General features: G+C 40.8%; 1 protein-coding gene across 1 annotated transcript; it reads left to right on the top strand.

The window, feature by feature from the left end:
- On the top strand, positions 3,339-3,809 carry LOC107647024. Its single transcript, XM_016351157.1, has one exon. The coding sequence runs from the start codon at positions 3,339-3,341 to the stop codon at positions 3,807-3,809; it is 471 nt and encodes a 156-aa protein (XP_016206643.1).

The following is a 13,003-nucleotide window of genomic DNA, read 5'->3' as shown; positions in this document are numbered from 1 at the left end:
TTCAAAATTATTGAACAAGGTAAGAGCTCTTGAAAACCCTTGTGAAATCATGTTTATGTTGAGCCCTAACTTGATTAGTCATGTTTGGTGTGTATATAGCTTGTTTGTTGTGAGTTTGAAAGCTTTTGGAGCTTGTTGGTGCTTGTTGGAGTCATATTAGAAGCTTGCTTGTGGTTGGAAGCTCAGCTTGTGCTCTTTGGGATTTTGGTTCATATTGGGAATCGGCCAAGGTATGATTTCGGTTTCCTCTATGTATTGTATAATATTTATGGACACTTAGGCTAGTGACCTATAGGATAGGAATGAATTATAATGGTTGTTGAGGTATTGAATATTGATGTATGTTGAATAATATTGATATGTTGAGAATGAATGATTGTATGGGGTTGTGATGTGTGAGGATAACTTGTATGGAGATGATGATGATATAGAGTTTTGAAATGAGGAATATGTGAATTTGATAATGATTGTTGGTATTTAAGGATTATGATGTTTGATGTTGGTTATGTGATTTATTGTTGTTGATATGGTTGATGATTGATGATGATTAGTGATCTTGTTGGTATATTGAAGGTGCGTGTTGAGATTGTAGATAAATGATGTGAATTTTGATGAGTTGATAAATCATGAATGTTGAATTGGTAATGGTGGTGTGAGAGATTGAAATTGAAAGGATATGGAATTGATTTTTATGTTGGTAATGATTGAATTAGGCTTGAAGAAAGTGTTGGTGGAGGATTGATTTTGGGTATCACATGATTGAGGTTTGGTGGTTGAAAGTGGTATAATATGATAAAAAGGGTAGGTTATGATAGAAAGTAGAGCTTGAAGTGGTTTTGGTTTGGTTTGGTTAGAAATGTTGGTAAGGTTGAGGTTTTGAGACTTTTGTAAAAAGTGGGTTTTGGTGAACTTTGTTTGATCATAACTTTTGCCTCATTTTTCAAAATTCATTGGGATTTATTTGAAATTAAAGCTTATTGAAAACCCTTTAATTTGATATAAATTTTGTAAAATTTGGAATTTTGTAGAGGGAGTTATGATCATTCAAAGTTGGTGTTAAAAATATGAAATTTTGCAAGGTTGCAGAATTTTATGATTTCTGATGTGTGCGCAGGCACAATCCTGCGAAAATCTCAATCTGTACGGCGCACAGCCTTGTGCGTACGCACAGGCAGGAAAAGTCCCTCTGCTCGCAGCGTTAGCACAGCTTGTGCATGCACACACCAATGATAAATTGCAACATGTGCGTACGCACAAACCCGTGTGCGCGCACTCATTGGGAAGGGTCGTCTATTGGGGGCGCTCGCACATCTTTTGCGAGCGAACAGACCTTACAAGAAATGGTACCTGTGCATATGCACATCCCTGTGCGCATGCACACTTTTAAAATCTTCCTGGGCGTGCCCGCGCACACCCCTGTGCGTACGCACACGCCCTGATTCTCAAATTTTAACTTTGCTTTCAACTATTTCACCTTCGCAACAAGGTTGTAAGCTTCTATAACACCATTTTAAGGCTTGTGGGCTTAATTTTGAGTATGAGAATATGAGAGATAACCTAAGGGTTTTAGTTGATGATTATTATGAAAAATTAGAAAACAGAGGTTTAGGTTTTGGGTGTAATGAGGATGGTTTTATGGCTTGTGAAGGTAGATGGGTATGTGAATTGAGAAACTGATGGACTAATGAGTCCAGAGTGGAATGGCTTATGATAAACTTTATAAATATGAATGTTGAGAGTGTGCCAGGTACCATATCCTTGGAATGTTGAGAGTTGATAATTGGAAGTGATTTGAGATGAGAAGCGATGATGATTAGAGATTGATATACTTGTGGATGTGGATAGTGAGCTAGGCACTATATCCTTGGAATGAGTTGTGATGAATTATATGCTGTTGTTGTTTTCCTTCTCTGCTGTAAGAGTGTGCTAGACACTATATCCTCAGATTGGGCATGCAAGTGTGCCAGGCACTATATCCTCGGAACAAAAAAGCGTGCCAGGCGCTATGTCCTCGGAAGTGGTAGAAGGGCGACATCTGAAAGGGTGTGTCGGGTTGGGATTTATAGACCGATAAGTGATATCACGAGCCAATAGGACAGGCATTCATCGTATGCATCTTTTATGTGCTTGTTTGTGTCGAATACCTGAGCTTGCCTAATTGTATAACATGCTTACTTGCTTCTTGAATTACTTGTATATATTTGAATATTACTTGTGTTTTCCTTACTTGTATTATTTGTGTTTGTCTGGTGCTGAGGAGAGTAAGTAGGCGGTGGCGATGGGATCGCACGGAGGGTAGGTTGGCGAAGGCTGTGGGACAGCGGTGACTAGATTAGTTAGTAATTTCCCCAAGTTAGATTACCCTGTTATTATGTTTCGGATATAAGTTATGTTTAATGTTTTAGTATGCCTTAAGAATGAATCTTGTGATGGATATGGAGTCTAGGATTGCCTTTGGCATCCCGGGGTCTTATATCCTACATCACTGGGCACTGTTACCATACTGATAACCTCCGGTTCTCATACCATATTTTTGTTGTATTTTTCATATGTAGGTCGCGACCTACTTTGGTGAGTTGCTTGGATGGTGACAGAAGCGGAGGATCTTGTTACTCTTCGAGTCTTTTGATTTGTTTTATTATATATATATCTCTCACTTTTGTTTATTTTGCTTTGCCTAGAGGCGTGTTTTTGAGAGAACAAAACTTGTATAAGCTGTTTTAACTGTCTGGTTTCATGTATGGTTTGTATATGGCTAGCCAGCTTAAACTCCGTGAGCCGTGGCTAGATCTCTATGATATTATACTATGATATTTTGTTATACTGTAACTATTTCTTGTGATTTTAAGTTAGTAGTTACGCTGGGACGTTTTGCACTTTTCAAATCCTATTTTTGAGCTACATCCTTCATCGGGCTTCTAGATTATACTGTTCTTTCTATATTTATATTATGTATTAGCCTAGAACTGTCGTAATCTCTGATTAACCTTTCCTTTACGACGCGAGGTAAAGCTTAGCCTAATTAGGGTGTTACATTTAGTGGTATCAGAGTGGTTCGTCCTCATAAGCCTGAGGGATGGACCGATTATGCTTCGTTGCACACTCTGGGTCATTTTTCTTTCACGCTATTTAGGTTATCTACTTGATATTGCATAGCATGCTTGTTTGTGAGTGCCTGTTTAGGATAAACGAAGCACTAGACTTTTGATATTGAGATTGATCACATTGATATTGATTGTTTGGTGAAGACAGGAACCCTAATGGCCACTCGCGGACGAGGTCGTACACGTTCATGGGAGAATAGGAATGAACAACCGGCCGACAACTCTGCCGAATTCATGGCGGCCATGGCTAATCTTGCGAACACCATGGGGGCTACCGCTACTGCGACTCTGCAAGCTGTGCAGAGGTTAGGCCAACCGGCTAGAAACAAAAACGGGAATGGCGAACGAAATGCAAATGACTATACGGAAGGAAATGACGATACTGTGGGAGGTGCTCCGATGACCTTAGCTACGTTTCTCAAGATTCATCCGCCAAGTTTCAGAGGTTCAACAAATCCTACGGAAGCGAATAACTGGTTCCAAGCTATGGAGTGCACACTGCAAGCACAGCATGTCCCAAACAACCAATACGTGGAGTTTGCTGCTTATCAGCTTCGAAAAGAGGCCCAGCATTGGTGGCAAGCAGAGAGCTTCTTGTTACAACTTCAGAACGCTGATGTTCCTTGGGATGTATTTCAAATGGCCTTCTACAAGAAGTACTTTCCTGAGTCTGTAAGGGAGGCGAAGGAGATGGAACTTATGTAGCTGAAGCAAGGTTCTTTGTCTATGGCAGACTACACCAACAGATTTAAGGAGCTCTGTAGGTTCTCTAGGGCGTGTCAGAGTGTCCTGGAGACCTATGAAAGTTGGAAGTGTATCACGTATCAAAGGGGTTTAAAGGACGACATCATGACTGCTGTGGCTCCTATGGAGATTCACATTTTCTCCGATCTGGTGAACAAGGCAAGAGTGGTTGAAGAATACTCAAAGATGGTAGCCTCGTCAAGGGACACTCATAGAAGCAACCCTAGTAAGGAACGTGACGATTGCCTTGGACCAAGGGGACCGAACTTCAAGAGAGATGGACACGCTCCCCAGCATCTGCTAAGTCAAGGGAATTTTAGGAGGGACAACAATGCCCAGTTTCACTATATGAAGGGGAGTCGCCTGTGCTATGCTTGTGGACTACCGGGACACCTAGCCAAGAACTGCCGTCGTAAGAAAAACCAGAACATGGGTCAGAATCAACAGTCAGACTGTGTGGTTGCCTTGGATGCACGTGATGCGACAGGGTCGGATCCTCCGACGAGAGGTAAGCGTATGCGTTGAGTATTATATTGCTTGGACCTGACAGTAGCTTAGTTCTATCTTTTCCAAAGTCGCCGTTAGGATTACCAGAGCTTAGAGTTTTGTTGGGAGTGAACCATAGGAAAGGAGGATTCTAATGGCGGTAGACGAGGATTTCGGACTTGTGGTGATGAACGATCAGGGTGGGTATGCCAGAATGGGTACCAGGCATGACTGGAAGTCTTGTCGGTACCCTGTATGGGTGATGGGTGCGGTTCCGCACTAGTGGCAACGGAAATACCGACTAACGCCTTGCGATTTTTAACTATGATTTTGCCGTTTTAAGATTTAGAATGATTTTCAAATCTGGTTTGGAGCTTTGATTTAAATGATTTGGTTTTGACACTAGGATGGGAACTTTTGATCAAATGATACAATTTAAAATGGGAAAGTGAGTTGTATGATTTTATTGACTTGTGATTTTGGGTTTGTAATTTCACTTATCAAAAGGGATTCAAATGGAAAGGTTTTGAATTACGGGTTTTAATGAATTAGGAAAATCATGCTTTAGAATTATTGATTTACAAATAAATGATTTTTGACTCTTTTGAAAAAGTTTTAACAAATGAACTCATTTATATGGAACTCGTTTTAAAGGTTTTGAACAGTATTACAAAATCGGTATTTGGTTTAAAGGAAAGAATTTTGGATTCTCAACAACGATAATCAAAGTAACGCAGCGGAAGGCGAGAGAGGACATCGGCACGGTGAGGTGATGGCGAACGAGATGCTTTGGCAACTTGTTGGGTTGGTAACGTTGGAAGTAGGATGCTTCGTGGAGAATTTGTATATATATATATACTACATCGCATGATTTGGATTTTCGATGGCGAAAATCTTTTAAGGAGGAGAGGATGTAAGAACCGGAGTTTTCACAAATAAAATTATTTAAATGCCCAAATTAGATTCCGAAAAGTTAGGATGAGAATTTGGGGATTTAAATATGATTTTTGGACTCAGTAGGTTTTTCTGAGTCAGAAAATGTGTTTTCTGCGAAAAACCGTGAAAAAATGCGAACCGGCAGTTGAACCGGTTGAACCGGTTCAAGTCAGTCCGGTACTGCGCGAGAAAAAGTGAAACAGTCGAAAACCATAAAAAAATATTAGGAATGGAAAACTGGGCATTAGTATCAAAGGTTTGGCCCAAAGTTGGGCCGAACGTGCTAAAAACGCTAACGGGTTGGACCAGGCCTAAGTTGGGCCCAAGTCCAACATATATAAGGGTTCATTAATGAACCCTTCACCTCATAAGCACACACACTCAGCAGAAAAGAAGAAGAGGGAAAGGAGAAGAGAGAATAGCACTGTTCACTTCTCCATTCAATCCGGGATATCTTGAGCTACGGTGCTCCGATTCGCGTGTCGTCAGCGGCTACGCGAAGCTCTTGCCGAGCCCATCGTTTCTATCTAAGTTTTGTGGTAAGTCTCTCGAGTTTCCCTGCTCAGTTTTCGTGTCTTTGTTCATTTTGAGTTTTAGGGTTTGGTTTTGAGGAAAATCTTGTGTCTTGAGTGTTTTAGGTACACTCTAGCACTTGATTGTTGCGGGTTGTGACTTCCAAAACTATTGAACAAGGTAAGAGATCTTGAAAACCCTTGTAAAATTATGTTTATGTTGAGCCCTAGCTTGATTAGTGATGTTTGGTGTGTATATAGCTTGTTTGTTGTGAGTTTAGAAATTTTTGGAGCTTGTTGGTGCTTGTTGGAGTCATATTGGAAGCTTGCTTGTGGTTGGAAGCTCAGCTTGTGCTCTTTGGGGTTTTGATTCATATTGGGAATCGGTCAAGGTATGGTTTCGGTTTCCTCTATGTAGTATATAATATTCATGGACACTTAGGCTAGTGACCCATAGGATAGGAATGAATTATAATGGTTGTTGTGTTGAATGTTGATATATGTTGAATAATATTGATATGTTGAGAATGAATGATTGTATGTGATTGTGATGTGTGAGGATAACTTGTATGGAGATGATGATGATATGGAGTTTTGAAATGAGGAATATGTGAATTTGATAATGATTGTTGGTATTTAAGGATTATGATGTTTGATGTTGGTTATGTGAATTATTGTTGTTGATATGGTTGATGATTGATGATGATTAATGATCTTGTTGGTATATTGAAGGTGAGTGTTGAAATTGTAGATAAATTATGTGAATTATGATGAGTTGATAAATCATGAATGTTGAATTGGTAAAGTTGGTGTGAGAGATTGGAATTGAAAGGATATGGGATTGATTTTGATGTTGGTAATGATTGAATTAGGCTTGAAGAAAGTGTTGGTGGAGGATTGATTTTGGGTATCACATGATTGAGGTTTGGTGGTTGGAAGTGGTATAATATGATAAAAATGGTAGGTTATGATAGAAAATAGAGCTTGAAGTGGTTTTGGTTTGGTTTGGTTGCAAATATTGGTAAGGTTGAGGTTTTGAGACTTTTGTAAAAAGTGGGTTTTTGGTGAACTTTGTTTGATAATAACTTTTGCCTCAGTTTTCAAAATTAATTGGGGTTTATTTGAAATTAAAGCTTATTGAAAACCCTTTAATTTGATATAAAGTTTGTAAAATTTGAAATTTTGTAGAGGGAGTTATGATCATTCAAAGTTGGTGTTAAAAATCTGAAATTTTGCAAGGTTGTAGAATTTTATGATTTCTGATGTGTGCGCACGTACAATCCTGCGAAAATCTCAATCTGTGTAGCGTACAGCCTTGTGCGTACGCACAGGCAGAAAAAGGCCCTCTGCTCGTAGCGTTAGCACAGCATGTGCACGCACACACTAATGATAAATTGCAAATTGTGCATACGCACAGACCCGTGTGCACGCACACGTTGGGAAGGGTCGTCTGTTGGGGCACTCGCACATCTTATGCGAGCGAACAAACCTTACAAGAATTGGTACTTGTGCGTGTGCGCACGCATACTTTTAAAATCTTCCTAGGTGTGCGCGCGCACACCCCTGTGCATACGCACACGCCCTGATTCTCAAATTTTAACTTTGTTTTCAACTATTTCACCTTTCCAACAAGGTTGTAAGCTTCTATAACACCATTTTAAGGCTTGTGGGGTTAATTTTGAGTATGAGAATATGAGAGATAACCTAAGGGTTTTAGTTGATGATTATTATGAAAAATTAAAAAATGGAGGTTTAGGTTTCGGGTGTAATGAGGATGGTTTGATGGCTTGTGAAGGTAGATGGGTATGTGAATTGAGAAACTGATGGACTAATGAGTTCGGAGTGGAATGGCTTATGATGAACTTTAGAAATATGAATGTTGAGAGTGTGCCAGGTACTATATCCTTGGAGTGTTGAGTGTTGATAATTGGAAGTGATTTGAGATGAGAAGCGATGATGATTAGAGATTGATAGACTTGTGGATGTGGATAGTGAGCCAGGCACTATATCTGTGGAATGAGTTGTAATTTATTATATGTTGTTATTGTTTTCCTTCTCTACCGCAAGAGTGTGCCAGGCACTATATCCTCGGATTGGGCATGCAAGTTTGCCAGGCACTATATCCTCGGAACGATAGTGTGCCAGGCACTATATCCTCGGAACAAAAGCGTGCCAGGTGCTATGTCCTAGGAAGTGGCAGAAGGGCGACATCCGAAAGGGTATGTCGGGTTGGCATTTATAGACGGACAAGTGATATCACGAGCCAATAGGACAGGCATTCATCATATGCATCTTTTATGTGCTTGTTTGCGTCGACTACTTGAGTTTGCATAATTGTATAACATGCTTACTTGCTTCTTGAATTACTTGTATATGTTTGAATATTACTTGTGTTTTCCTTGCTTGTATTATTTGTGTTTGTCTGGTGTTGAGGAGAGTAAGTAGGCGGTGGCGATGGGATCGCACGGAGGGTAGGTTGGCGAAGGCTGTGGGACAGCGGTGACTAGATTAGTTAGTAATTTCCCCAAGTTAGATTACCCTGTTATTTTATTACGGATATAAGTTATGTTTAATGTTTTAGTATGCCTTAAGAATGAATCTTGTGATGGATATGGAGTCTAGGATTGCCTCTGGCATCCCGGGGTCTTATATCCTACATCACTGGACACTGTTACCATACTAAGAACCTCTGGTTCTCATACCATATTTCTGTTATGTTTTTCAAATGCAGGTTGCGACCCACCTCGGTGAGTTGCTTGGATGGTGACAGAAGCGGAAGATCTTGTTACTCTTGGAGTCTTTTGATTTGTTTTATTATATATATCTCTCACTTTTGTTTATTTTGCTTTGCCTAGAGGCGTGTATTTGAGAGAACAAAACTTGTATAAGCTGTTTTAACTGTCTGATTTCATGTATGGTCTGTATATGGCTAGCCGGCTTAAACTCCGCGAGCTGTGGCTAGATCTCTATGATATTATACTATGATATTTTGTTATACTGTAACTATTTCTTGTGCTTTTAAGTTAGTAGTTACGCTGGGACATTTTGCGCTTTTCAAATCCTGTTTTTGAACTATATCCTTTATCGGGCTTCTAGATTATACTATTCTTTCTATATTTATATTATGTATGAGCCTAGAACTATCGTAATCTCTTATTAACCTTTGCTTTACGACGAGAGGTAAAGCTTAGGCTAATTAGGGTGTTACACTAACTCTTGTTATGTAGTAATGCCTTTTGGATTAAAAAATGACAGAGCCACATACCAACGACTAATGAACAAAGTGTTTTCTCCTCACCTAGGGAAACTCATGGAAGTCTATGTGGATGACATGCTCATCAAAACTAAAGACGACTTAGACCTCTTGTCCGATCTCTCCGAGGTGTTCTCTATAATCAGAAAATATGAAATGAGATTAAACCCCTCCAAATGTACCTTCGCGGTGGAAGCAGGAAATTTCTTAGGTTTCATGCTAACCCAAAGGGGCATAGAAGCAAACCCGGATAAGTACTGAACCATACTAGAGAAGAAGAGCCCGACTTGTCTCAAGGAAGTCCAACAGCTAAATGAAAGGCTGGCAACACTATCCAGATTCTTGACAAGATAAGCATTGAAGTCCCTACCCTTATATTCAATCCTCAGAAAAAAAAAAAAGCAATTTAAATGGTCCCAGGAGTGTGAACAAGCTTTTCAAGGTTTTAAAGAAATCTTGGACCAACCACCCATACTCACCCGACGTCTCGTGGGAGAAGAGCTCGTCCTCTACCTGGCAGTGGCGAGCCGAGCTATAACTTTAGCCTTGATCCGAGAGGACGAAAATGGACAGCAACCTATCTACTTTGTCAACAAAGCTTTACAAGGAGCAGAGTTGAACTATCAAAAGATAGAAAAGTTCACATATGCCCTTATCCTTACCTCCCGAAGGCTCACACCATAAAGGTTCATATTAACCAACCAATGAAACACATTCTACAAAAGACAGACCTAGCAGGAAAGATGTTGTAGTGGGCTGTAAAACTGTCTGGGTTTGATTTAAAGTATGAAGCTCGGACAACAATCAAATCTCAATATCTTGCCGACTTCGTAGTTGAATACACTGAAAGTCGAAGAAGTCCAACAATATGGAGCCTATACTGGATGAATAATCCAATAAAGCCGGCAGTAGAGCAAGGGTTATCATGGAAAGTGAGCAAGAAACTCGGATAGACCTATCGTTAAGGTTCGACTTTTCAGCTTCCAATAATCAAGTAGAATATGAAATCTTGCTTACTGGCTTGAAGCTGGATAAAGAGGTGGAAGCAAAGAGGTTGATAGTATTCAGTAACTCTCAAGTGGTAACTTCACAAATTAATGGCACTTATCAAGTCAAAGATTCCAACATGAAGAAATACTTAGATGAGGCAGGAGAACAATTGGCATAGTTCTCAGAAGGGGAAGTCCAACATATAACTCGAAAATCAAATGCTTGAGCAGATGCCCTCTCCAAGCTCGCCAGCACCAAGCCAGGGGGAACAATAGAAGTCTCTTTTAGGAAATTCTCCATGTGCCATCAATATCAAAGGGAAACGACAACTCGGACGTCATGGCCATAACTAATCAAAATTTAGGATGGATCACCCCAATAGTCAACTATCTTAAATTTGATATCCTCTCTGAAAATAAAAAGGAGGCTCAAAGACTCATAAGGGAGGCACAAAATTACACCCTGGTCTACAATATTTTATACAAAAGAGGAATATCAACACCTCTCCTAAAGTGTGTCCCGGCCTCCAATACAAAAGAGGTCCTAGAGGAAGTACACAATGGCATATGTAGGAATCACTTGAGAGCTAGGTCACTAGCTAAGAAAGTGATAAGGGCTGGCTTCTTTTGGCCGACCTTACAAAGAGAGGCACCCGAGTTCGTTAAAAAGTGCCCACCATGTCAGAAGCACGCCAATTTTCATGTGGCACCTCCTGAAGAGCTTATTAGCATTGCCTCGCGATGGCCATTTACAAAATGGGGCCTTGACCTCCTCGGACCCTTTCCTCAAGCTCCAGGATAAGTCAAATACCTCATAGTGGCCTTGACCTCCTCGGACCAATTTCTCTATAAAAATATTGTCACAAAGGTTTGGAATTTTCCACTCTATCACCATAGACAATGGGACTCAATTCACCTAATCAACCTTCAGGAATTTTGTGGCTGACCTCAAGATAAAGCACCAATTCATATCGGTGGAACATCCTTAGGCTAATGGACAAACTAAAGCTGCAAACAAAGTTATATTGCACGGATTGAAGCGCCGACTACAAGACGTAAAGGGAGCATGGGCAGAAGAGCTCCCTCATGTCTTATGGGCATATCGAACACCCCCCCCCCCATTCCACAACCAGGGAGTCACTCTTCTGACTTGCTTGCAGAATGGAAGCTATGATCCCCATAGAAATTGCTGAAGAGTTACCTAGGGTTGTGATCTACAATAAAGTGGCCAATACCCAAGTGCAAAAGGAAGAACTCGGCCTCCTCCCAGAAGTCTGAGAGAAAGCTTGGATCAAAGAGGAAGCACTAAAGCAGAGGATGGCCCTAAGGTACAATCAGAAGGTGATCAAAAGGAACTTTGCCACAAACGAACTCATACTGATCCAAAATGACATCGGAGTTCAGAAATCGGGCAAAGGGAAGCTAGCTGTAAACTAGAAAGGACCCTACAAGATTGTAGAAGTATTAGGAAAGGGCTACTACAAAGTGTCCGACCTGCAAGGATGAGAGCTACCAAGGTCGTGGCACGCATGTAACCTGAAGAAGTACTACAGTTAGATAGCATGCCTTGTTTCCTAGTCTACTCATTTTTCTAACCTTAAGATTTTTTCCCTCAAAAATGATTTTTTCTGAAGGGGGTTTTAATGAGGCATCATAGCAAGTAAGCAAGGGCTAAGGGTAGTCAAAAGCCCTTAGTAGTAAATCTATGTAAAGGGATTTTTCATTAATAATAATCTCGTTTCTTCTTCAAAAGTTTCCTTTAAAAACACATTAAATTAATCTCGACAAACCGCAAAAATCATTGCCCGACCTAAAAAGGTCGGCAAAGATGAAGCGACGAGGAACAAGTTAATGTAAGAAGTTATACAAATAACTCGTGAATACCGACCTTATAATTAAGGCGGAATAAACACGAAGTGTAAAAGTAACTTAATAAAGTCCGATTACATGAAGTCGGAACTTATAAAAGGGAATCTATATAAACAAGCTTACCACTCAAACTTAGCAAAGAAACAGCATTAAAACTTGTCGAGGTATAATCCCCAACTAAATAGTTGTATAATCCAAAGGGTTAAAACAATCATTAAAAGACCCAAAATCATTATCAGAATGAAGAGAGTTTCTAAAATTGTTTGAAAACAACTTTAAAGCAAAGTAAGTTTGCTAAAAAACTACCAATCATTACAAGTTAAATTTTTCATAAAGACCCTCAAGTCGAACCATCCGAAAAAGTAAAAACAGAAACTACAAAGAAGGACCCAATAAAGGGTTGAGGTTGTCCCTAGTCACAACGTCCTTGCCTCGAATAGAGAGGGTAAAGTCATATTCGGAGATCCGCACAGCCGGGATAGCACCTGGTGGTGAAGGAGGGAGTTCAACGTTGGAGACTTCGGGAAGGACCTCGGGAGTCTGAGAAGCCTGACCGCCCCTGCACCCAAAGACTTCGGGCCGGGCAAAGGCTCCTCCTCGTCATCTTTAGGGGCCGGGACGATCTTGCCATCCACCACCATGTTATCTTTGGCTAAACAAGGAAGGTCGGCCTCGGGGGCCAAAATTTGAATTTGGGCCTTCAGATTGGCAAACATCTCGTCCATCCCCTTAGCCACGGACTCTTCCAGTGTGGCATATATTTCCGTGGCCTTCTCCAACTCCTCCTCAAGGTCGAGTTTCTCCCCTAAAACCCGAGTATAACTCTCCCTTGCCTTCTTTTTCATCCCCTCTGCCATGGCCATAGCCGCCTCCACTTTGTTCACTCTAGACTGAGCTTTCTCTAAGTCGGACGTCAACCCATCCCTCTCCTCCTCCGACACCTTTTTTATCCCCTCAAATCTCTCCACCTCAGGTCTAGTAGCCACTAAAGAACTGTGAGTGGTGCTGAGAGGAGTCTTCTGCAACTCCTTGGCCAAAGATGCACACACCCCTGCTGTCCGAATCCCACCTCGGGCCAGGAGTTGAACGGGAGGATACTTTTCTCGCTCC

The sequence above is a fragment of the Arachis ipaensis genome, chromosome B06 (assembly GCF_000816755.2).
Source record: "Arachis ipaensis cultivar K30076 chromosome B06, Araip1.1, whole genome shotgun sequence".
NCBI classification, from domain to species: domain Eukaryota; kingdom Viridiplantae; phylum Streptophyta; class Magnoliopsida; order Fabales; family Fabaceae; genus Arachis; species Arachis ipaensis.
Note: the sequence above shows the minus strand (reverse complement) of the source record. Positions and strands in the feature narration are given on the sequence as shown.

Bases quoted from the DNA above. Each gene is read 5' to 3' on its own strand.
- LOC107647024 (XM_016351157.1), top strand. From the start codon at position 3,339: ATGGCGGCCATGGCTAATCTTGCGAACACCATGGGGGCTACCGCTACT.